Source organism: Callithrix jacchus, chromosome 15, assembly GCF_049354715.1.
Source record: "Callithrix jacchus isolate 240 chromosome 15, calJac240_pri, whole genome shotgun sequence".
In the NCBI taxonomy this organism is placed as follows: Eukaryota; Metazoa; Chordata; class Mammalia; order Primates; family Cebidae; genus Callithrix; species Callithrix jacchus.
In genome coordinates this window covers 77,463,892-77,488,674 of record NC_133516.1, presented here as the reverse complement: position 1 = coordinate 77,488,674, position 24,783 = coordinate 77,463,892, and the positions used below count along the sequence as shown (strand labels likewise).

The 24,783-nt window shown below is 38.4% G+C and overlaps 1 protein-coding gene across 1 annotated transcript in view; it reads right to left on the bottom strand.

Moving 5' to 3' along the window:
* Window positions 1-1,581: 1,581 nt before the first annotated feature.
* Window positions 1,582-24,783, bottom strand: part of OSBPL11 (oxysterol binding protein like 11) — a 79,667-nt gene continuing 56,465 nt past the window's right edge. The window contains exons 10-13 of the mRNA XM_002758715.7: window positions 21,401-21,587; window positions 13,427-13,609; window positions 5,689-5,842; window positions 1,582-3,264 (exon numbers count right to left, since the gene is read on the bottom strand). Coding sequence (XP_002758761.1) covers window positions 3,199-3,264; window positions 5,689-5,842; window positions 13,427-13,609; window positions 21,401-21,587 — 590 coding nt within the window. The 3' untranslated portion in view covers window positions 1,582-3,198. The remainder of the gene's footprint in view (window positions 3,265-5,688; window positions 5,843-13,426; window positions 13,610-21,400; window positions 21,588-24,783) is intronic.

Genomic DNA, 24,783 nt, shown 5'->3' with positions numbered 1-24,783 from the left:
GCTGCTCCTTCTTCACTCTCTGGTCCCTGTTTCTAGGAGAGCAGTAAAAAGGCAAGCAGATAGGGAGAAGGTAAAAGAGTCAGCCAGAAGCATAATAATTCATTCTTGTCAAAGAGTTTAACCCAACAATGTGGGGGAGATTTCATTACTCATAAATGTATTATTTTCCATAAGAATTTTAAAACTAAGATTTCTTTTTTGATTTTTTTTATTTTTTGAGATGGAATCTCACTTTGTTACCCAGGCTGGATGGAGTACAGTGGCACAATCTTGGCTCACTGCAACCTCCACCTCCTGGGTTCAAGCGATTTTCCTGCCTCAGCCTCCCAAGTAGCTGGTACTACAGGCACCCAACACCACGCCCAGATAATTTTTTTCACCATGTTAGCCAGAATGGTCTCTATCTTCTGATCTCATGATCCACCCGCCTTGGCCTCCCAAAATGCTGGGATACAGGCCTGAGCCACTGCACCCGGCCACTAAAACTACTAGTTCAATAATTGTTAAAATGGCTCAATAATCCAAAGAAATAAATGGGCACTTGATATGAATTGGCTCTGGGTCCCCACCCAAATATCATCTTGAAATGTACTCCTACAGTTGAGAGAGGGACCCAGTGGGAGATAATTTGAATCCTGGGGGCGGTTTTCCCCATACTGTTTTCACGGTAATGAATAAGTCTCCCGAGATCTGATGGTTTTATCAGGGGTTTCTGCTTTTGCTTATTCCTCATTTTTTCTTGCTGCTGCCATGTAAGAAGCGCCTTTTGCCTCCCACCATGATTCTAAGGCCTCCCAGCCGTGTGGAACTTTAAGTCCAATTAAACCTCTTTTTCGTCCTCTCAGGTATGCCTTTATCTGTCTTTATCAGCAGTATGAAAGTGGATTAATATAGTCCTCAAACAGTTCAAATGAAACAAAAATCTCTGGTTTCATTTTATTAAAACAATTTTTTATTTCAGTTTTAAAGGCTAATCAAGTTAAGCAGTGGGAGCAGGAAGGAAAAAAAACATTTGTAACTGGGGCTGGGCATGGTAGCTCATACCTGTAATCCCAGTACTTTGGGAGGCTGAGGTGGGGACAATAGCTTGAGCTCAGGAGTTTAAGACCAGTCTGGACAACATAGCGAGATCCAGTCTATATAAAAAAATACAAAAATCAGCTGAGTGTGGTGGTGTGTGCCTGTGGTCCCAGCTACTCGGGAGACTGAGGTGGGATGATTGCTTTAGCCCGGGAGGTCAAGACTGCAGTGAGCCATGCACTGCACTCCATCCTGGGTGACAGAGTCAGGCTCTGTTTCACAACAAACAAAATAAAAAATCTACAATTGGTTGTGATCAATTAGTTGTTAATGCTACTGCATACAGATCAACCTGGTCCCATTTTATATTCTTATTCTATCTCCAGAATATTTATAAGTTGAACATCTTGATTTTTAGAAACTCTTAATAAATTTACTGCGCAGCTGAAGATTCCTGAAGGACTTCAACAGAAAATCAATGCCCCTCCCAAATGAACAGGGCAATAACTCTACTGAATATAAACTTTCTATTTCTCTCTATTCATAAAACAGTCAGAAGCATCACTGTTCTCTAGTTTTATTATTTGTCAATTTTCCCAACACAGGAACTGTAACTCATTTTGATATTTTTTTCAGTGCATTTCACAGCAAAAATGAACAAGAGAATCATTAAAATTGTTGTACGCAAACCAACTCTTTTTCTTATAATTTACAATTTGTTGAAAAAATTATTGTTTTGCTGTTTTCATCCCACTAACCTCTTTAACAGAACATAATTTATCAGAGTACAAAGCTTAAACTTCTTATGACGATGCAATAGACAGAGCCATCTAAAATGGCTGATAAACAACAGGTATGTTATACACACTGATTGGAAGACCATGTCAGAAAGAACAGAGTAAGGCACCACTCTTGGGAAATTAAGGTAGCTTGCAGTAACAAGTGTTGAGCACCATAATAAGTAGGTGCTCAATAAATACATGAATGAATGATGAAAGCCATGATTACCTCTATTCTTTTAATTGCCAGCAATTCTTCAACCTCAACAAAATATTTAAAAAAAGATTTGTACCTGAATACAACTTCCTGATACCTTTTAATTTCATTCTCTTTCTTTAACATTTAAGTTTCCTTGAAAATTAAAACCATACCTTACATGCACGTTCAGTTACACATTTAAGTTCTGAATTACTGACAAATATGAATAGAATCATTTATTTTAATTTTTAAGAAAGGTAAAATAAAGCATACTTATCCAAAAGGATAATACATAATACTGGATATTAACCTAGAAGTGAAAAAAAGAAGGAAAAAAGTAACAGTTTTTTCAATATTTGCTGTTTTCTTTAATGCCTTAGTTCTGGAGAAAGGCTAAAATCTCATCATATTGACATGAACACATTTTTAAAAATTGTCTCAAGTGTAATATTTAATAAAACTAGGTACTGAAAAATGTTCTGAAATTTTTCAAGTCAATGTTGTTTTCAAGTATATTAAAATGCTCAGAAGAAAAAATTCTCCATGGTTATAATTCTAATCAATCTATAAATGTACTTTTTAAAACAGAGTTCCAACAGAGGTGGATAATGGATAAATTCCTCAGACATAGGCACACAGTCTTTTTGAGGAAATAGAATGCCTTGTTAACCACAACCTGGTTGATTTTTTTTTAAACACTGATTTCAGGCACAATGGCTGAATCCACTTCTGGGTCATCTTTCTCCTCCTCTTGGTTGGTTTATAAGAGTAGTGAATACTTCAGTTATGGACAGAAAGAAAGACACAAACTCTGAAACAGAGACTTCACTTTTCACGACAAAGAAATCAAAGTCACCGAGTTCTCATTGTTGTGTGTATCTGCTACCCCTGTTCAAAAATAGGGGATTTAAACTTAATTTTAGGAGCAAGAACTGGATAAAAGATTCATCTACTAATTCAGGTAACAAGTTTAAGATGGTATTGCTCACATCACATGAACAGGTTGGTAAGAGGTCCTCTGTGTTTCTTTACCACTTTGGTCTTGCTGCAGTATTATGGTGCCCTAGTAGGTACATTCAGGTTTAGCTAGTTTCAGTCTGCCCAATCAGGAAGCAGGTCACTCAGTGCAATGACTCCATTCTGGGAGGATTTAGGGTAAACAGAGAAGAACCTCATTGGTTGAGTTTTAGACAGTATGTGTCACTCTGCTGCTTGTGTTGTTGGAATTATTTTCCAAAGCGGTTTATGATAAACCCAGCCATCTCCCTGAAACAAATAAAAAGATAATCATCCCTCTAGTATTTTCAAAATCAGTAACCAAAACTAGAAGCAACACCTTCACTGAAATGAAATTCTATTTTCACATTTAAAGAGTTTTTGTGGCCAGGCGTAGTGGCTCACGCCTGTAATCCCAGCACTTTGGTGGATCACCTGAGGTCAGGGGTTCAAGACCAGCCTGGGCAATATGGTGAGACCTTGTCTCTACTAAAAATACAAAAATTAGCTAGGTGTGGTGGCACGTGCCTATAATCCCAGCAATTGGGAGGCTGAGGAAGGAGAATTGCTTAAGCCAGGGAGGCCGAGGTTGCAGTTAGCCAACATTGTGCCATCTCACTCCAGCGTGAGTGAAAGAGCAAGACTCTGTCTAAAAAAAAAAAAAAAAATCGAATTTTTGTGAAGGTGAGAAGTTATGGTATGGGAGGATCTAGTTTGTGACCCATGAACATTTAATTTTGCAAGAACCATTTGTAGCAATTTTGCCAATTTCACCAAGACACTACGGATTGAGCCTCACTCACAGAGTTATGGGCAGCAAGTGGAGCAGACAAATGATAGGGAAGGTACTAACTGTTCTCCCCATCTCCACTGGCATCTCTAATATCTAAGTGCTGGTTTTGTTTTTGTCCTGACTCTCCCTGTTACCATCAGATTTCCCAGGTTTCCTTAAAGAGGATAATAAAAGACAAAGTTAGAATCAAAGAGTGAACTAAAGAGGCTGGATGTTGTGGTTCACGCCTGTAATCCCAGCACTTTGAGAGGCAGGCGGATCACTTGAGGTCAGGAGTTCAAGACCAGCCTGGCCAACATGGTGAAACCCCGTCTCTACCAAAAAATACAAAAATTAGCTGGGCGAGGTGGCGGATGCCTGTAGTCCTAGCTACTCAGGAGGCTGAGGCAGGAGAATCACTTGACCCGGAAGGAGGAAGTTGCGGTGAGCTGTGATCGTGCCATTGCACTCCAGCCTAGGCAACAGAGTAAGACCCTGCATCAAAAAACAACAACAACAAAAAAACAAAGCAAGAGTGAACTAAAGACAGGAGAAGAGCATAGTGAGGAAAACAAAGAGCTGTTGCAAATGCATAAGGAGCACACTAGAGCAGGAACTTCACAGAGTTAAGGCCAGGGTAGTGAAGATTGGAGTTCAGTGTTTACGAGACTAGGCAAAATAGGTCAGATTTGAACCTCTGTCCTTAAGTCCTATGTCTCCTTCAATTTACTGTTATTAAACAACTTTAAGAAAATATATTTACCTTGATTGAAAAATGATTTAAGCCTGGCAATTATTTGGCTCACTGTGACAAGGACTTTCTCCAAAACTAGTCAGGCTCCTTTGACTAAGTAGGCCTTGTCCTTGGCCTGATGAGCCCAGTTTTAGCAAAGAATCCTGATAAACCAGTTTATTGAGAATGTCACAGCCCTGATACCCAATCAAGCTCCTCTTACCCAACCCTTAATACCTAACTAAGCTCCTCTTAGTAATTTTTCACCTACTCCCACACCCTGCCTGTGGGCTATAAATCCCCACTTGTTACTGCTATATGCAGAATTGAGTTTGATCTCTCTCACCTGTTCCAACAGTACTGAACAACGTTACTCTGTGCAGAATAATTCCTCTCTCACAATAGCAACCATTAGGTGCTAATACCACGACCACTCTAAAGCATCTGCTGCACCACTGTGCCCTGGCATACCACTTAGAAAACCCTGCTTACATCTTATCACCCAAATACTTTTATTATATTTATTTTTTTAGAGATGAGTTCTTGCTATGTTGCCCAGTCTGCTCTGGGCTTCAAGTGATCCTCCTGCCTCAGCCTCCTGAGTAGCTGGGATTGATTATAGGCCCAAGACACCATGCCCCGCCCAAATGAGCCCAAATCTGAGTCTACATCTCTAATCTACTATTCCAGCAGGCAGTTACGCAACACCATCCAGAAATTCACTATTTTAATGGAATAGTCCTATCTTGCTACAGTTTTCTGCATCTATCTGTCCAACATCACAAAGTGTGAAATAAAGAGTAAGAGGTAGGTTCTTACTGTCTGTCACATAAGGAATAAATGAAAAGTAGAAAGCTGGCCGGGTGCAGTGGCTCACACCTATAATCCTAGCACTTTGGGAGGCCCAGGTGCGTGGATCACCCGAGGTCAGGAGTTTGAGACCAGCCTGGCCAACATGGTGAAACCCAGTGATCAAGTGATCCACCCAACTTATAGGCGTGAGCCACCGCTCCCGGCTCTTTTTTTGGGACAGATCACCCAGGCTGGTCTCAAAAACAATTGGTATTTATATATAGTTGTACTACTTTTAAAAATAAAGATGTATAAGTGGTAGCAATTCAACAAAGCCTAGTAAGCCAAAGTTCTCACCAAGGAGATACGTTTTATCTTTAACACATGTACAGCATACCTCTTTAATAAAATATTTGGTTTTCCAAGGTGTGCCTGTTTCAGTACGATGCCTTTCTTCAGTTCTCTGACGTTCTTCCAGGGTACGCTTATGCTCTGTGGCCTTATCAATTTCAGATTCCCTCAGAGAGTCTGTCACATTTTTCCACAATCGCCTGTAATCCAAAAACCACATATTTTACAAACATTCTTTAAAAGAGATAATTAAATAGAATCAATACCCTCAAAATTACAGTAATTTTATAAAATAATATTTCCTAAATCACATCTACAATTTCGTGCTTATGAATTCTAAGAACAATGATACTCTGCTGCCCATGGTTATGTGCAGGATGCTGCTGCTTCTGCTTTTTAATTTAAAAAAATTTGTATTTTTCCAAGTTATAAAAGAAGGATTTTTGTTTTTAGAAAACTTAGAAGTTAACAAGTAAAAAGAGAAGTAAATTTTCAAAGCTGAAATGTAAGCAAGACCAACTGTGCTTCTGGACATGATGAAATAATGGGGAACACATTTATTTTCCTGCCTTCATCAACCGGGAAACCAGGCAACATATAATAAAATAGTGGTTTTCAGATAATGAGCAGTGTCAAAAGACAGTGCAGGACAGTGATCCTTGAGAAAGGAAACAAATGAGGGGAATCCTCTGAGTGCTCTAACTCACTGCCCAGAGAGTTTCTAGGCCATACACAGGTAGAGTGAAGCTTAACAAATCTCAAGCAAAAAAAAAAAAAAAGAAAAAACTGCCACAACAATTCTTTAGGGAAAGAACTGTTTGTTGAACAAACGGTGCTGGGAAAACTGGATATACATGTGTAAAAAAATACAAAATGTTAAACATAAAACTACCACAATTCCACTTCTGGGTATTTACCCAAGAAAAATGAAAATAAATATCCACACAAAGATTTGTAGGAGAATGTTCACAGCAGTATTATTCATCACAGTCCCAAACTGGAAATGTCCACCAACTGGTGAATGGATAGGCAAAATGTGATATAGCTATACAGTGCAATACTATTCAGCAATAAAAAGCAATGAACCAGTGATACATGCAATTAATACTTCATGGGGCCGGGCAAGGTGGCTCACACCTGTAATCCCAGCATTTTGGGAGGCCAAGGTAGGCAGATGATGTCAAAACATAGAGACCATCCTGGCCAACATGGTGAAACCCCATCTCTACTAAAAATACAAAAATTAGCTGGGTGTGGTGGCACACACCTGTAATCCCAGCTACTCAGGAGGCTGAGGCAGAGGTTGCAGTGAGCCAAGATCATGCCACTGCACTCCAGCCTGGTGACAGAGCGAGACTCCATCTCAAAAAAAAAAAACAACACACTTAATGGATGAACCTCAAAAATGTTATACTAAGGAAAGAAGCCAGGAATAAAAGATCACATATTGTATGATTTATATGCAATATCCAGAAAAGGCAAATTTATAGAGACAGAAAGTAAGTTAGTAGTTCTCTGGGCTGGGAGGTAATGGGGATTAACTGTAAATGAACATGAGGGATCTTACGGTAGGATAAAAAAGATTCTAAAACTGATTTATGGTAATGATTGTACTCCTCAAGAAAGTTACTAAAAATCTTTCTTTTTTTTTTTTTGAGATAGGGTCTCACTGTCACCCAAGCTGGAGTGTGGAGTGGTGCCATCTCAGCTCACTGCAACCTCTGCCTTCTGGGCACAAGCAATTCTTCTGCCTCAGTTTCCAGAGTTGCTGGGACTACAGGCATGCGCCACCACATTCGCCTAATTTTTGTATTTTGAGTAGAGACAGGGTTTTGTCATGTTGGCCAGGCTGGTCTTGAACTCCTGACCTCAAGTGATCCGCCCACCTCAGCCTCCCAAAGTGCTGGCATTACAGGCATGAGCCACCAAGCCCAGCCAGAGACTTACTAAAAATCTTTGAATGGTATACTTGAAACAGTTGAATTTTATGATATATAAAATATACTCGGATAAAGTTTTGTTTTGTTTTTTTTCAATAGAGATGGGGGTCTCACTATGTTACCCAGGCTGGTCTCAAATTTCCGGTTCCAGTGATCTTCCTGCCCTGGTCTCCCAAAGTGCTGGGATTACAGGCCTGATCCACTACACTTGGCCAAGTTTTTTCTTTTTTTTGATACAGGGTCTTGACTCTGTCACCCAGGCTAGAATACAATGGCATACTCATGGCTCACTGAAGCCTTGACTTCCAGCCTCAGGTGATCCTCCCACCTCAGCCTTCTGAGTAGGTAGGACTACAGGTGCCCACCACCATGCCTGACTAATTTTTGTAGTTTTTGTAGGGATAGGGTTTTGCCACATTGCCCAAATTGGTCTTGAACTCCTGGGCTCAAGCAATCTGCTTGCGTCAGCTTCACAAAGTGCTAGAATTACAGGCATGAGCCACCTTGCCCTCAAGTTTTCTTAAAGTGGCAATTTTATTATCAAAGTAGAATTCAAAGAAGGACTACTACCAGGGATAAAGAGAAACATTTCATAATGATTAAGGGTCAATACTTCATAAGTGCTAGGCACAGTAGCTCACCCCTGTAATATCAGCACTTTGGGAGGCCAAGGTAGGTGGATCCCTTGAGCCCAGGAGTTTCAGACCAGCCTGGGTAACATGATGAAACTCTGTCTCTACAAAAAAATATACAAATTAGCTGGGTCTCGTGGCACGTGCCTATAGTCTCAGCTACTTGGGAGGCTGACGTGGGAAGACTGCTTTCGCCTGAAAGGTTAAAGCTGCAGTGAACCAAGAATTTGCCATGCAGGCTAGCTTGGGCAACAGAGACCCTATCTCAAAAAAAAACCCAAAAAACAACCCCAAAACATCCAGAGGACATAACTCTACTATTAGAAAGGTCTTATAATTTAAAGACTTGAGGCTATAGATGTATCTTAATGGCTCCAAAAGGTTTCCTAACACATTTCTGAAAATAAAATGTCAAGTTTACTTTAAAAAAATATAAGAGATGGCTCAAATATAAAAATGAATTTATATGAACTCTCCATAAATAAGACATTAAAAAATCCTAAATATAAATACCTGCCCTAATAACAGAACTTCTAATAAAATGAAGAACTTACAGAACTACAAAGAGAAATACTCAATTGTAATTGGTAATTTTAATAACCAATCTCAATAACTAAACTTAACTGATAGAATAAATACACAGAAAATCTGTAAGATTACAGAAGACTAGAAAAATACTGTCAATTCATTTGGCCTGATATTTATAGAACACACTCACCTCAGCCTCCTGAGTAGCTGGGATTATGGGCACATGTTACCACATCCAGCTAATTTTTATATTTTTTGTGGAGACGGAGTTTCGCCATGTTACCCAGGCTGGTCTCAAACTCCTGGGCTTAAGAATACATATTTGTGTCAAGTACACATTAAACATTTACTAAGGCCTGGTGCAGTGGCTCACAAGTAATTCTAGAACTTTGAGAGACTGAAGTGGGTGGATCACTTGAGGCCAGGAGTTTGAGACCAGCATGGCCAGCATGGTGAAACCCCATCTCTACTAAAAATGCCAAAAAATTAGCCAGGTGTAGTCCCAGCTACTCAAGAGGCTGAGGCATGAGAATTGCTTGAACCAGGGTGGCGGAGGTTGCAGTGAGCCAAGATTGCACCACTGCCCTCCCTCCAGCCTGGGTGACAGAATGAGACACTACTTCGTCTCAAAAAAAAAAAAAGGGAAACATTTACCAAGACAGAACATATTCAGAATCACAGAACATACTCAGAATCATTAAACAAATCTAAATAAATTTAAATTAAAATCATACAAAGTATATTCTTTGACCAAAATGAAACTAAGAAAAAAATAATGGAAAGATAGCTGGAAAATCTCTAAACATTTAGAAATTATCAACACATTTGTAAATAAGTTTATGAATTAAAAAAAAAAAACCCACAAAGGAAATCAGAAAATACTTTGAAATGAAAACACATAAAAAGTCATTGGATAGAAATAGAGCAGCCCTTAGAGGAAAATGTATAGCATTAAACATTTAGGAAGGAAGAAAAATCAATGACCTAAACCAGGGATCAAACTATGGCCACTGCTCATTTTTATAAATAAATTTTTATTGCAACATAACGATATCTAACCATTGACTTGCTGTCTATGGATGTTTCATGTTACAATGGCAGAGTTAAGCAGCTGTGGCAGAGACTATCTGGTCCCCTAAGGCTAAAATATTTATTGTCTGGACTTTTACAGAAAAAGTTTGCTGACTCCTGACTTAAGCGTCCATTGTAAAAAAATTAGAAAAAAGAATAGTAATGATTTACAATGTAAGGGGAAAAAAAGAAAATTTTATGAAAGAGCAAAATTCAATGAGAAAGAAAACAAAAACAGACTAAATCAGTGAAGCCAAAATCTGGTTCTTTTAGTAAAACTAATAAACCTTTAGTCACACTGATTAGAAAAAAAGGTATTACAAATATAAGGAATAAGCACAGATCCGACACAGATTTTTTAGAAAAAGGTAACATTAGGAACTATATGACAATAAATCTGACAAATTAGCTGAAATGAACCAATTCCTTAAAGGACACAAACTACCAAAGCTCACTGAAGAAACAGAAAACCTTAATGGCCCTATATATTAAACATGTAATTTGTAATTCAAAACTTTCCCTAAAGAAAAGAACTAGGCAATATCCCTCATGTATATAGAAATTATAAAATTCATTACAAAATTTTAGCAAATAAAATTCAGAAGCATGTCTTCTCTCTTGTTTTTTGAGACAGAGTCTTGCTCTGTCACCCAGGCTGGAGTGTAGTGGTGCAATCGTGGCTCACTGCAACCTCCACCTCTGGGTTCAAGCGATTCTTGTGCCTCAGCCTCTTATGAGTAGCTGGGACTGTAAGTGTGTGGCACCATGCCCGGCTGATTTTTGTATTTTTAGTAGGGATGCCTGGCTGGTTTTTGTATTTTTAGTAGAGACAGGGCTTCACCAGGTTGGCCAGGCTACTCTTGAACTCCTGACCTCAAGTGACACGCCCACCTTGGGCTCCCAACATGCTGTGATTACAGGCATGAGCTACCACATTTGGCTCAGAAGCATCTCTTTTATCTGCCCATACATTCAATCTGCTGTGATATATTGTTTCAATTAAAGCATATATAAGAAAAATCTGGGCTGGGCATGGTGGCTCGAGCACACCTGTAATCCCAGCACTTTGGGAGGCCGAGGTGGGCAGATAACCTAAGGTCAGGAGCTCGAGACCAGCCTGATCAACATGGAGAAACCCCATTTCTACTAAAAATTAAAAAACAATCAGCTGGGTGTGATGGTGCACACCTGTAATCCCAGCTACTTGGAGGCTCAGGCACGAGAATTGCTTGAGCCCAAGAGGCAGAGATTGCAATGAGCAGTGATTGTGCCACTGCACTCCAACCTGGGTTACAATGTGAGATTCCGTCTCAAAAAAAAGAAAAGAAAAATCTGGCCTAATACAGATAGTTTGAAAAAAGAAGAATATTTTAACAAAGTTTTCAAATAATTCAATTGTTTCAAAATGTATTGAAACTCAACAAGTGGTAATTTTAAAAAGGCTAATTGTAATGTGGAAAATTAAGAATGTCAATTATTTTTTCAAATAATTTATATGGAAATCCACGGGTCTAATGTGCACCCTGAATGGCTCATTTATCCATGCATGATTCTGTAATATCATGCATCAGTCATTTGCAAAATACTGGTTCAATGAGTTATGCAAATCTTTCAGATGTTGACATATTTCATTATCTAATATTTTTAAAAGTCACATTCAATAATATCACCACCAAGTTCACCAGATAACTCTAATTGGGAAGCTTTCAAGTTCATGGTGGCAGATAACATTTTCTAAAATTCTAATTTTACCTCCAAGCTCTAATCTTATTATTAGTAACAAATAATGTCAATTGTTTTTCTTGAAGTGTCACATTCAGGTCTTTCATTTACAAGTAAAATGTCTACTCTACCCAATTTTGAAATTAGAATAACCATAGTTTGTCTGTCAATCATTCTTTTAAGTAAACATGGTATTTCATGAACAAAGTGATTAGTTCTGCTTGTGAATCAAATAATTATACAAGTGCTCTTCCTCCAGATAACCACTGTATTTCTTCAGTAGCCAGCACAAATGCTTACATATATTCCAATTTGTCATACAGAATACTAATAAGATGTACTGAGCCAGGCATGGTAGTTCACGCCTGTAATCCCAGCACTTTGGGAGGCTGAAGCAGGATGATCACTTGAGGTCAGGCCAACATGGTGAAACCCTGTCTCTACCAAAAATACAAAAAATTAGCCAGGCATGTAGTTGATGCCTGCAGTCCCAGCTACTCAGAAGGCTGAGGCAGGAGGATCATGTGAACCCGGGAGGTGGAGGTTGCAGTGAGCTGAGATCACGCCACCACACTCCAGCCTGCGTGACAGGGTGAGACCCTGTCTCAAAACAAACAAACAAAAACATGTACTCGGTGGTCTAGATTTAATAAAATTAATAATTTCTATTGCTTTTTCAAGGACGTCTTAAGAGAAAGTGGCATGAGAGTATGAGAGTACAGGGCAGTGAAGAACATAACGACTGCCTGTGACATTTGGTGCCATTGCCTAGATTAGTCCTACAGTCCACCAGTGCTACCCACAGCATTCCTTTTACACCATAAGAGCCCACAGAGTGAAAAATGGCAAATAACATCTTAGTGTTATATAAAAAATTGTGAACTTGCGGATGCCCTGAAAAGGTCTCAAGGACCTAATGGGGGTCTGTAAAGCAAACTTTGAGACCTTCTCCTTAGGATAAATCCCTAAAAGAATTCTTTAAAAATTCATTATTGCTGTATTTTTTGACCCACTCTGAATGTTTGAATGTGGACATTTAATCCCTTTCATACCTAGTTAAAAATTGTTTGGTTCTATTTATGTGATCTTAATGTAAGATGTTTAGTGGTTCCCTGTATTTTCTTTTTTTTCTATTTTTAATTGATAAGAGTAATAATCCCTCATGATATAAAATTTAAACAGTACAAAGAGAAAATCTTGTAAAAATTAAGTCTCCTTCCTATTCCAGATCCCAGTACTCTTTTCCAGAAGCAACCACTGTCAACACATTTTGGAAGCTGGACTTGATTAACACATATAGATCCACTTTATTTTTTAAGGCCTATGACACATACTACCAAAATACCCTCTCTGAAGGTTATACTGGTTTAACATCTAATCAGCAGTATGAAAATGCCCATTTGCTCACACCTTTTCCCCAAAGAGGTATTATTTTAAAAACTAATTTGTCTTATTGTTTAATTTGTACTTTGAATTCTGATTACCCTAAACAATTTTTCACTTCCTTGGCTGACTAGATGTTCCTGTATTCACGCACTACCTCTTTTCATCCTTTGCCCATTTTTTGTATTGGGGTGTCTGCCTTTTTGTTAATAATCTAACAAAAATTTTTAAGATAAAGTTTTTATGACATAGACAGTAATTCTTTGACAGTAAATATTTTTAATATTTTTGCTCCATTTACAATGTTTGGCTTTTACTAAAATGTGACTGTATATCATATAATCTCATAGCTGGCAACGGGTTTAACATCAGACTAGACTAACACTTTCGATTTACAAAGCTGATGCAAACTGGTGATGTGATTTGCCCAAGGTCACCAGTTAGTGAAAAGGCTTAGATTAAGATTCAGAGCTTCTGACTCTCCTGGATGGATGCAAGGATGACATACCTGGATTCAAACGGATCCTGCTTCTCCAGAGGTCTCACTCTTTTCTTCGTCACTGTCAATTTAGTCAAGTCCACATACTTTGTCTCTCCATTGCTATAGGTGAACTCAAGAAGACTATTCCATTCCCCTTGCACTCTGCATACCACAGTGTTGGTGATGTTGTGCTTTACTTCAGCTGTAACCCTAAAAGCAGAGAAAAAAGAAAGATCTGATCTAATAAGTGATATCATGTTTGCTTCTTAGATCTGAAACTCAAGAACATACCCTGTGGATCCTGTTGAAATTAACTATATATGTCAGTGCTAAAGTTAGATTACTTGTATGTCCTGTGACAGCTTCCTTCATAATTCGTTCAAATAATATCAATTTTAATCTTTAGAAAAAATGCCAGAAGCTACAAACAAAACTATTACAATATTAAAACTAAATAGAAATATGAAAAATATCAATAGTTTCTTTATTACAGTCTAAAGATGTTACAACATTACAATCTATTTAACTTCTTTTTTCTAGTTAATTCTATTTATTGAAGTATTTGGCATTCCTACATTTGAAGTTCTGGATACATCAATCCTGTTTAAACTACATAAGCCTAATTTTAAATTTAGAAACCATATAAAACAATAAGAGATAGAAAAATATCAAAGAATACATTAAAATATTTAAAATTATCTTGCTAAAAGAGAACAATTGAAAGAGCACTGGTATACAAAAGCTATCATTATCACCATAGAACTCAGAGAGACTTTAAACACTACTGCTATTGAAGTTTAATGAAGAGTCACCATAGCCATATATATAAAATAGTCATATATATGGTTGTTTAAGTGAACAGATAGCTGTATTGATGCAGCACAAATACATGAATAGAAACAGGCTAGGAATAGGAACGGGTGTAATTATTATTATTTTTGAGACAGAGACCTGTTCTGTCGCCCAGGCTGGAGTGCAGTGGTGTAAGCTTGGCTCACTGTAACCTCCACCTTCCAGGTTGAAGTGATTCTCCTGCTTCAGTCTCCCAAGTAGCTGGAGTAGCTGGGATTACAGGTGTGCATCATCCTGCCCAGCTAATTTTTGTATTTTTAGTAGAGACGGGGTTTCACTATGTTGGCCAGGTTGGTCTTAAACTGCTGACCTCACATGATCCACCTGCCTCAGCCTTCCAAGGTGTTGGGATTACAGGTGTGAGCCACTGTGCCTGGCCTGTAATTATTTTTAGTGAAGTATTTTATGTTCACTATAGGACACAGATAACAACAGGGTCAGATTAGATAGAAGTTCAGAACTTAGGGAATGATAGGCAAATGTTAGGGTCTAATCAGTGTGCCAGAGAATATGGCTTATCTAGATTTAAAAAAAATTCAAAAGTCCGAAGCCTAGAGGTTCAAGTGACAGTTCAGGAATCCCAAGTAGCATCTGTCTGGCATAAGCTAAGGGACCAAGAAGGACAAAGTAGAATTCAGGGAGTCCACAGTTTCAGCTTTTGCAGTAAAGGTCTATAAACTCAATTCAAGGGAGGGGTGTAAGGAGCCCAATAACTAAATTATTTATAAGCTAGATCTCTGGAGTATCAGAGCAAATCAAACATTCAAAATCAAGAGTTAAGAGTAATTTTATATACTAAAAACACAAAAAATTAGCTGGGCATGGTGGGATAGCCTGTAATCTCAGCTACTTAGGAGGTTGAGGCATAAGAATTGCTTGAACCTGGGAGGCAAAGGTTGCAGTGAGCCAGGACTGCATCACTGCACTCCAGCCTGGGTGACAGAGGAAGACTGTCTCAAAAAAAAAAGAGTAGCTGTAGCTCACTTGACACAAAGAACACCATGACTATTGGTCAGCTTGATTAGAGCCATGGAGGGAACTACTCTGAGTTATACCCCAAAGTATAATACACACTTAAATAATTGCCCTGCTAAGGGTCTCTTGCCAGTGTGAATGTTTCTTGTGAAGTCACTGCATGCTTCCTCTCTGATCCCATTTGCCAACATCCTTCCCTTCCTTAAAAATTGATCTCTACCAAACAGGATATGAGGAAGCGACACTGAACATTTATTTAGTCTATTTCCCATCCACATATACCCAGAACTATATCCTAAGATAATCGGTTCCTCACTTGATCTTTCTTTTACTGCCACAGCACATCTTTCAAGTTAAAGCTTTCCAGTGGACAATCTTAGGGTCCTGTTCATGACTGCTAGGTTATACAGGGATCGTATTGTTTACAGCAGCTACACAGCAAAAACAGCATGAAATGAAGTGGGGCAGGGGACAGGAATCACATACACTACAGGCAGGCCATGAGAAGCTTGCAAAGGAGTACAAGGAAGAAGAAGGCCTCATCACTTTGCTTATAACAATTCTTTACAACAGTCTAAGGTGACCAGCACACTTCTTCCATAAAGGACCAGAAAGTAAGTATCTTAGGATTCTCAGGCCAGACAGCCTCTGTTAAAACTGCTTGACTTTCTCACTGCAGCACGAAAGCAGAGAGAAACAAGTACATGAATAGGCATAGCCGTGTTCAAATAAAATTTAATTTACAAAAACGGGTGTCACTAATGGCCTGAGCTCTTTACTTACGTTGTATGTCCTCAGGGAACTGATCACACAGTAATGTTATTATTAGTTTGCCATCCTTGCCCCCTCCTAGTCTGTAAGCTCTTTAATAGGCATGGAATGGGTCTCATCTCTACATCCCCAGTTAGCACTTAGCAAAGTGTCTGATAAACAGTAAGCACTTAATAAATGTTGCCTGAATTAATGAATGAGAAAACTAAACCTCAATTATACTCTTATTCTACTATGTAGAGTAAGAGTGAGCAAAAGCATACATACACAAGAGGATGCCCGTGTGTGCACAGAGAGGAAGTTAACATTTTTTGAACATTTAAAATATGCTGGGCATTTTACATAAATTAACTTATTTGTCAAGCCTTGTGACTATCCCATTTCAGTAGATGAAGAATCTAAGGCTCAAAAATTTAGGTAAGGTGCCCCAAATCTCTCTTTTTTTTTTTTAGGAGACAAAGTCCTGCTCCATCATCCAGGCTGGACTTCAATGGTTCAATCATGGCTCACTGCAGCCTTGACCACTTAGGATCAAGGCATCCACCTGCCTCAATCTCCTTCATAGCAGGAACTACAGGCATGTGCCATCATGCTTAGCTAGCTTTTTAATTTTTATTCTTGTAGGGACTGTGTCTTACTATGTTGCCCACACTGTTACTAACCTCCCAGGTTGAAGTGATCCTCCCACCTCAGCTTCCCAAAGTGTTGAGATTACAGGTGTGAGCACCATACCTGGCCCCCAAATCTTACAGTTAGTAAATAACAGAGGCAGGATTTGAATACATGTCTAATGAACTCCAAAGCCCAAGTTCTTCCCAATACTTCTAGGTACAAATTTCCTTAAAATATCCTGACCTGAGGCCTGACATTACCATTATTTTGTAGCTATGATATACAAATAAAAATTAGGTGCTTCAGAGAAATATTTTATGCGACTAAAGAAGACCGAGAGAATAACCCAAAGAAATAAACTTCTGCTCAGATTCTAATATGTCACTCCACTTACATGCATCAGCATAGATTTCCTGCACAAACAGAAGATAACAAAGGCAGAGCTTTGGAATTTAGGAAGTAAAAGCTTGTACCAAACTACTATAAGACAGGTACATTTAAAAAGTTACACCAATGATGAACACAAGGCAAAAGAAGTTAGGTTATGGAAAGTGATTCTTAATCTTAGGGAAATGCTAAAATAATTGATAGCTCTTTAAAAGCTTGCCTGGTAATAGTAGAAAGGAAATGGTTATTGGATCAGATAGACCACTTCTGCTGAGGGTCTTAAAGAGTCTCAATTTTCTCATCTATAAAACTAATACCTCTCATTTATATGGCTAATAAGATTTTTTTTTTTTTGGAGACAGTTTTTCACTCTGTCATCCAGGCTGGAGTGCAATGGCGTGATCTTGGCTCACTGCAACCTCCACCTCCCGGGTTCAAGTGGTTCTCATGTCTCAGCCTCTCCAGTAGCTGGGATTACAGGTACACACCACTGCACCCAGCTCATTTTTGTATTTTTAGTAGATGGCGTTTCATCATGTTGTGCAGGCTGGTCTTGAACTCCTGACCTCAAGTGATCCACCCGTCTCAGCCTCCTGAAGTACTGGGATTAAAGGTGTGAGACGCTTCACCCTACTTAGTCACACATTTTAGGTAATATTTATAAAAACACAAATTTACTTGTTTTAAGTAAATTTTTAAATGTGACCATCAGTAGTAGACAAGAAGTTAAAGCTGTAATCAAAAGCTGTATTTCTCTGAAAGATGTCAATTTGACATATCCTTGTTCCCTGCCAAGCTTTGTGTGTCAAAGCAGTCATTTTGGCTGGGCAAGGTGGCTCACACCTGTAATCCCAGCACTTTGGGAGTCCAAGGTGGGCAGATCACTTAAGGTCAGGAGTTCAAGACCAGCATGGTCAAGATGGTGAAACCCCATCTCTACTAAAAATACAAAAAATAGTCAGGCATCATAGTGCATGCCTGTAATCCCAGCTATTTGAGAGGCTAGGGCAGGAGAATTGCTTGAACCTGGTAGGCAGAGGTTGCAGTGAGCCGAGATTGTACCATTGCACTCCAGCCTGGGTGACATAGGGAGATTCCATCTCAAAAATAAAAATAAGTAAATAAATGTTTAACAATTTTGTTATCTCTTTTGTCCAACGATAACTGAATTATTAATTTATCTGGGACTATCATTGATCCATTATGACTGAGGCAATTGAAAGGCCATCTTAAAAAATATTTCTAACACAGAAATCTAAGATTTCAACAAAGCACTTGCCTAGGCATTTGAACAGATCAGAATTTTCTCCTTGACAAAATCTGCCTCTTTCCACAACTCAGGCTTATGGAAATGAGATGGTCCTATATACGGGTGAGAATGCAATTAAAATTTTATTTTCAAAGAAAAAAAGGTTTCTTGACTAAAGCCACAACATCTCAAGTATGTACATCTTGTATCAATAAATGACATAGAATACAGAATATGCTGCCCTTAAGACAGTTAGCAAAGAGCTAAATCTTAAATTGTTATCCCATTCATCTCTAAAGTGGGAATAATTGATAAATAATAAAACATATGCTTTCTTGCTTTTTAAAAACTTGACAAGTCAGCCTTTTAGATTTTCTAGATCCTGTCTCTAGAGCTCCCTGAGATACCAGAAAAACACTGGTTATGTTAACTTAGCTTCAAATATTGACTGAAAGTTAGCTTTGGGTTTCATTGACGGTATATATAAGAAATTCACATTAAGGGTAATTACATTTTATGGAGAGCTACTGAAGAAGACACCGTCTATTATGTTACTTGATGTCACTATATAAGGACACATGCAATAAATCCCTTTAGAATTTAGTGCCAGGAAAATAGTCTGTCTATCTTGAAAAAGTGATATGCTTCCTTTATCAGACAATGGGAAGTATGTTAAGCATCATGTTTCTTTATTTGCTTTAACAGATGAATCAGAACTAAATATTGATTTTTTAGCTACAGTAATCATCTAATCATAGCTTCACAGTACCATTATCCTTACCATCCTTATGGTATTATGACAGACTTTGTTTTTAACTATTATATATGAGTTTTTTCCTAAAGCCTTACAAATGCTTTCCAAAAATAGTATTCTGGATTCTACTCTTAGGCGGAAAGCTTCTTATAGGCCTAGATAGTCTTTATTTTTATTTCTCTGTATTTCTAGTATGCAGAAAAGTATATATATACACATATATATGTACACATATATATATATTCTAAAATCTTTATGATGTTACACCACATACTATATATACACAGGCATCCTAGAGTGAATGTAGAAAATGGAAACAGAAGGTAGGCATGAGAATGGGGATTAGTTAAGTAGGCTCACTATCAGAGACAGATGTGGAAAATGAGGGAGTAAGAGAAGACAGGTAGAATATAATATATTTATACCAAATGCAGACAGCAGATAATGTGTCTGTTCCAATTGCAGAGAGCAGTTAAAAAAACTAGGCTATTTCTGAGGAAGGAGGCATGAGCATTAAATAAACACATGAAGAAGACCTTAGTTATAATAGTCTGTAAGTGCAAAGAAGAAAAGGTGTCAAGAATGGGAAAGTTGGCTGAGTGTGGCGGCTCAAGCCTGTAATCTTGGCACTTTGTGAGGCCAAGGATTGCTTGAGTGCAGGAGTTCAAAACCAGCCTGGGCAACAAAGGGAGATCCTGTCTCTTAAAAGAAAAAGAAAAGGAAAGTCTTTCTTTCTTTTCCTTTTTTTTTTTTTTTTTTGAGACAGAGTCCTACTCTGTCACCTAGACTGGAGCGCAGTAGCACGATCACGGCTCACTGCAGCCTCTGCCTCCCAGGTTCAAGTGATTTTCCTGCCTCAGCCTCCAGAGTACTGGCTGGAGTACAGTGGCTCAGTCTCCCCTCAATGCAACCTCCATCTCCTGGGTTCATGTGATTCTACAGCCTTGCCTCCTGAGTAGCTGGGATTACAAGCATGCACTACCATACCCGGCTAATTTTGTATTTTTAGAAGAGATGGGGTCTCACCATGTTGGCCAGACTGCTCTCAAACTCCTGATCTCAGGTGATCCACTCATGACTAAAAAATCACATGTGACTAAGAAATACGTCAATATCGGCTGGATGTAGTGGCTCACACCTGTAATCCCAGCTCTTTGGAAGGCCGAAGCAGACTGATCACTTGAGGCCAAGAGTTCGAGACGAGCCTGGCCAACATGGTGAAAGCCCATCTCAACTAAAAATACAAAAAGTAGCCAGGAATGGGGGACCATGCCTGTAATCACAGCTGCTTGGGAGGCTGAGACACGAGACTCACTTGAACCCAGGAGGCAGTTTCAAGGAGCCAAGATCATGCCACTGCACTCCAACCTGGGTGACAGAATAAGACTGTCTCAACAAAAAAGAGGAAAGAAGAAAGAAAAGAAAAGAAAAGAAAAGAAAGAAAGAAAGAAAGAAAGAAAGAGAAAGAGAGAGAGAGAAAGAAAGGAAAGAAAAGAAAGAAGCAAAGAAGGAAGGAAGGAAGGAAAGAAAGGAAAGAAGGAAAAGAAAGAAAGAAAGAAAGAAAGAAAGAAAGAAAGAAAGAAAGAGAAAAAAAGAAAGAAAAAGAAATACATCAACATCACTGAATAAGAAGTGCTGAATCTGGAAATTTATCACTGCAGGTTGCTTTCACCTAAGCATCTGCTGAAGTACATACACTGGCTTCAATCATTGTGCTTCCTGAACCATTCCTCATGATTAGATATTTTCCACCCTAACTTGTAGCTATAGCTGCCTTCACTGAGGTCCAGATCCAAATCAGTATCCCAATAAGGGCAGAATTGGGCCAGGGATTGCATGTTCATTCATTAAAAATTCTATTGTATATCTCACTAGTTACTTCATCAGGAAAGTTTTTAAAAGAGTAGATATCTTAATGTTACTACTTGTAAAAATAGAGCATAATTTTTAGAATGCCTTATAAGGTGAACTATTTGGCAAGGCGCAGTGGCTCACTTTTGAAATCACTGCACTTTGGGAGGCCGAGGTGGGTGGATTACGAGGTCAGGAGTTCAAGACCAGCCTGGCCAATATGGTGAAACCCTGTTTCTACTAAAAAATACAAAAATTCACTGGTCATGGTGGTATGCACCTGTAATCCCAGCTACTCAGGAGGCTGAGGCAGGAGAATCGCTAGAACCCAGTAGGCGGAGGTTGCAGTGAGCTGAGATTGTGCCACTGCACTCCAGCTTGAGTGAGACTCTGTCTCAAAAAAAAAAAAAAAAGATGAACTATTTTAAACAAGAAATAAACATGAATACAAATCCAACTTCACATAAAACAGAGGAGAAAAAGAATAAGGAGTTTTAATACAAAATCAAAGTGGAAGAATAAGAACCAAATATCATTAAAATGTTCTTACCGATGCAGTTTACCACCGTAAAATGGCTTGGTATGAAAAGTGATGCTGGCTGAATATCCAGTTTTTGCACAGTTGACACTGACTTTGCCACCCAGTTCTACCCAAGGAACAGTCAAAATTGACCGGGCATATGCACAAGGTAGAGAAAATGTGTATTCTTCTCCATGCTCCAACAGACTAAGGATACCTGAATATGAAAACATGAGGGTGGTTAAGATCTTTTAAAGAAACAGCTACCAAAGAAATCCGTATTATATTTTTCCTGTCTAGTAAATAAACATCATTATTTTTCCTAATCTTCATTTAACTTTCAATGAAATTGACTTCATTTATAACTATATCTGACATCATTACAAGGTAGTAGTGAATCAAGGTTATTTTCACTATGATCTTTCTGTCCCTTTGAGGTTCACAAGCCCAGTAAATGTTACAGTGGAAACATTTCAAGAGTTTCCTCTAATGCTTCTAAAAAATATATATATATTTTTAACGGAGTTTTGTCTCTGTTGCCCAGACTGGAGTGCAGCGGTGTGATCTCGGCTCACTGCAACCTCTGACTTCCAAGTCAAGTGATTTTCCTTCCTCAGCCTCCTGAGAAGCTGGGATTACAGATGCCCACCACTATGCTCAGCTAATTTTTTGTATTTTTAGTGGAGATGGGGTTTCACCATGTTGGCCAGGCTAGTCTCGAACTCCTGACTTGAAGTAATCCACCTTTCTGGGCCTCCCAAAGTGCTGGGACTATAGGCGTGAACCACCATGCCCAGCCCCATTCCTGATTTTTACATACTTTCTGTTGAGGGTAACAGTAACCATTTAATTTCCAACATATTCCATTAATATATATATGCACTTAATCAAAAATTATTTACATACCTCTTTTATAATTAGAGCATGGTTAAGATATGAATGCTTTTCTCCATTTCTCTTTTTTAAGTTTGTACATTTGAGACAAGGTCCTCCTCTGTCACGCAGGTTGGAGTGCAGTGGCATGATCACAGCTCACTGTAGCCTCAATCTCCCGAGCTCAAGTGATCCTGCCACTTCAGTCTCCCAAGTACCTGAGATTATAGAAGCAAGCCACCATGTCCAGTTAATTTTTTTATTTTTATTTTTGTAGAGATGGGTCTTATTATGTTGCCCAGTCTGGTCTCCAACTCCTGGGTTCAAGCTATCTTTCCACCTCAGCCTAGCAAAGTGTTGGGATTACAGGTGTGAGCCACTGTGCTCGGCTTTTCTTCACTTCTTGAAGTATTTCCTTTCTTGTAGAGTGAGAGGCTACCATTTCCAGATTCTTAAGGTTACATGAACTGATAAGAGTTACTGTCCTTTGGGAGAGTATCAAAGAATATGGTTCTAAATGTGTCTATCCCTTAACTTTCATGACCTTACACATGTCCCTTCACCTGTAGACTTCAGTTTTTTTCACTTACAAAATGAGCAAATTGATTTATGAAGTACTTAAGGCTATTGTTATGGAGATTATAACCAAAGATGGCAAACATTTTTTTTTAACTAATAAAATATGAATAATTTCAGCTGGGTGTGGTGACTCAGAACTGTAATCCCAGAACTTTGGGAGACCAAGGTGGGTGGATCACTTGAGCTCACAAGTTTGAGACCAGCCTGGGCAACATGGCAAAATCTTGTCTCTACAAAAAATATGAAAATTAATTGGGCGTAGTGGTACATGCCTGCAATCCCAGCTACTCTGGAAGCTGAGGTGGGAGGATGGCCTGAGCTTGGGAGGCAGAGGTTACATTGAGCCAAGATGCCACTACTGCTCTTCAACCTTGGCAACAGCTAGACCTTGTCACAAAAAAAAAAAAGCAAACAAAAAACCCCAAAACAGAGAGAGAGTACTTTCTAATATTATAGAAGTTGTAATTAACTTGAAATATTATTTGGAAATTGGTAAGACATATTACAACAGAACTTAAAAATGGGGAAAACTGAAAAAGAAGGTATTTTCTGCACAATGACTATAACATAATATCAAAATATTAAGAGTCACAGGCTTAATGATGCCATGCTTACACTGTAAGTTTACATTCGGAACAAAGTATTCTTTGCATAAGAGCTTTCCTTTAACATACAGTGGTAGTTTTTTCCTATCATTACATTTTCATTAACACTTGAATCATTTCTGTGAAGATTTGTGTTTTATTTCATATTCTTGGCCAATAAATACTGTATTTCCAAAAATTATTTTTTCATAATCTTCTGATGAAGTCGAATTAAATTTTATCAGTACATATTTTTAAATATTCTATGAACAGCACCTCTGGCCTCCATCTCCAAAAGTACTGAGATTATAGGCTAATGCTTGGAGTTGGAGGCTAAAGGATCACTGGAGCCCAGGAGTTCAAGATCAGCCTGGGCAACATATTGAGACCCTGTCTCTAAAAATTAAAATTAAAAAATTAGCTTAGCATGGGTGGTGTGTGCCTATAGTCCTAGCTACTTAGGAGACTGAGGGAGGAGGATGGCTGAAGCTGAGTATGCCAAGGCTGCAGTTAGTCATGACCATGCCACTGCACTTCAGCCTGGGTAACAGAGGAAGACCCTATTTCCAAAAAAAAAAAAATTAAAAAAAATTTTTTAAAAAGATTTACTTATAAGAGTTTATTGTGGTTTTTATAATAATAAAAATTTGGGACCAACCTCAATGTTCAAAGTAGAGGGAAATGTTTAAATAAAAGATAGAAAATGTACTTCATAGAATATTATGCAGTCATTAAAATATGTTTTATCAATGACATGAGAAAATGAATATACTTAATCTAAAAAGCAGGACACAAAACTACACATATTATTAATTCTAATTTTATAAGGCTGAAAGTATGAACATAGGCACACAGTATAAAATATTAAATCATATATATCTGGATGTAGGCATTATAGAAGCTTTTATTTTCTCCTTTATACTTTTCTAGTTTTCCAAATATTTGATAAGAAATATTTAAAATTACCAGGCATGATGGCTCATGCCTGCAACCCCACTACTTGGAGGTCGAGGTGGGTGGATCACCAGAGGTCAGAAGTTCAAGACCAACCTAGCCAACATGCTGAAATCTGTCTCTACTAAAAATACAAAAATTAGCTGGGCATGGTGGCGGGCACCTGCAATCCCAGCTACTCAGGAGGCTGAGGCAGGAGAACTGCTTGAACCCGGGATGTAAAGGTTGCAGTGAGGCCAGATCACGCCAATGCACTACAGCTTGGGTGACACAGCGAGACTCCATCTCAAAAAACAAATATTTAAAATCAGAAAAAAAAAAATAATTAAAAAAGAATTTATATTAGTTCATAGATATACTCCTCCCATCCCCGCAAGAAGCATTCCAGAACACTCTAGGAACTGGAGTGAAAAAGCAGTAACA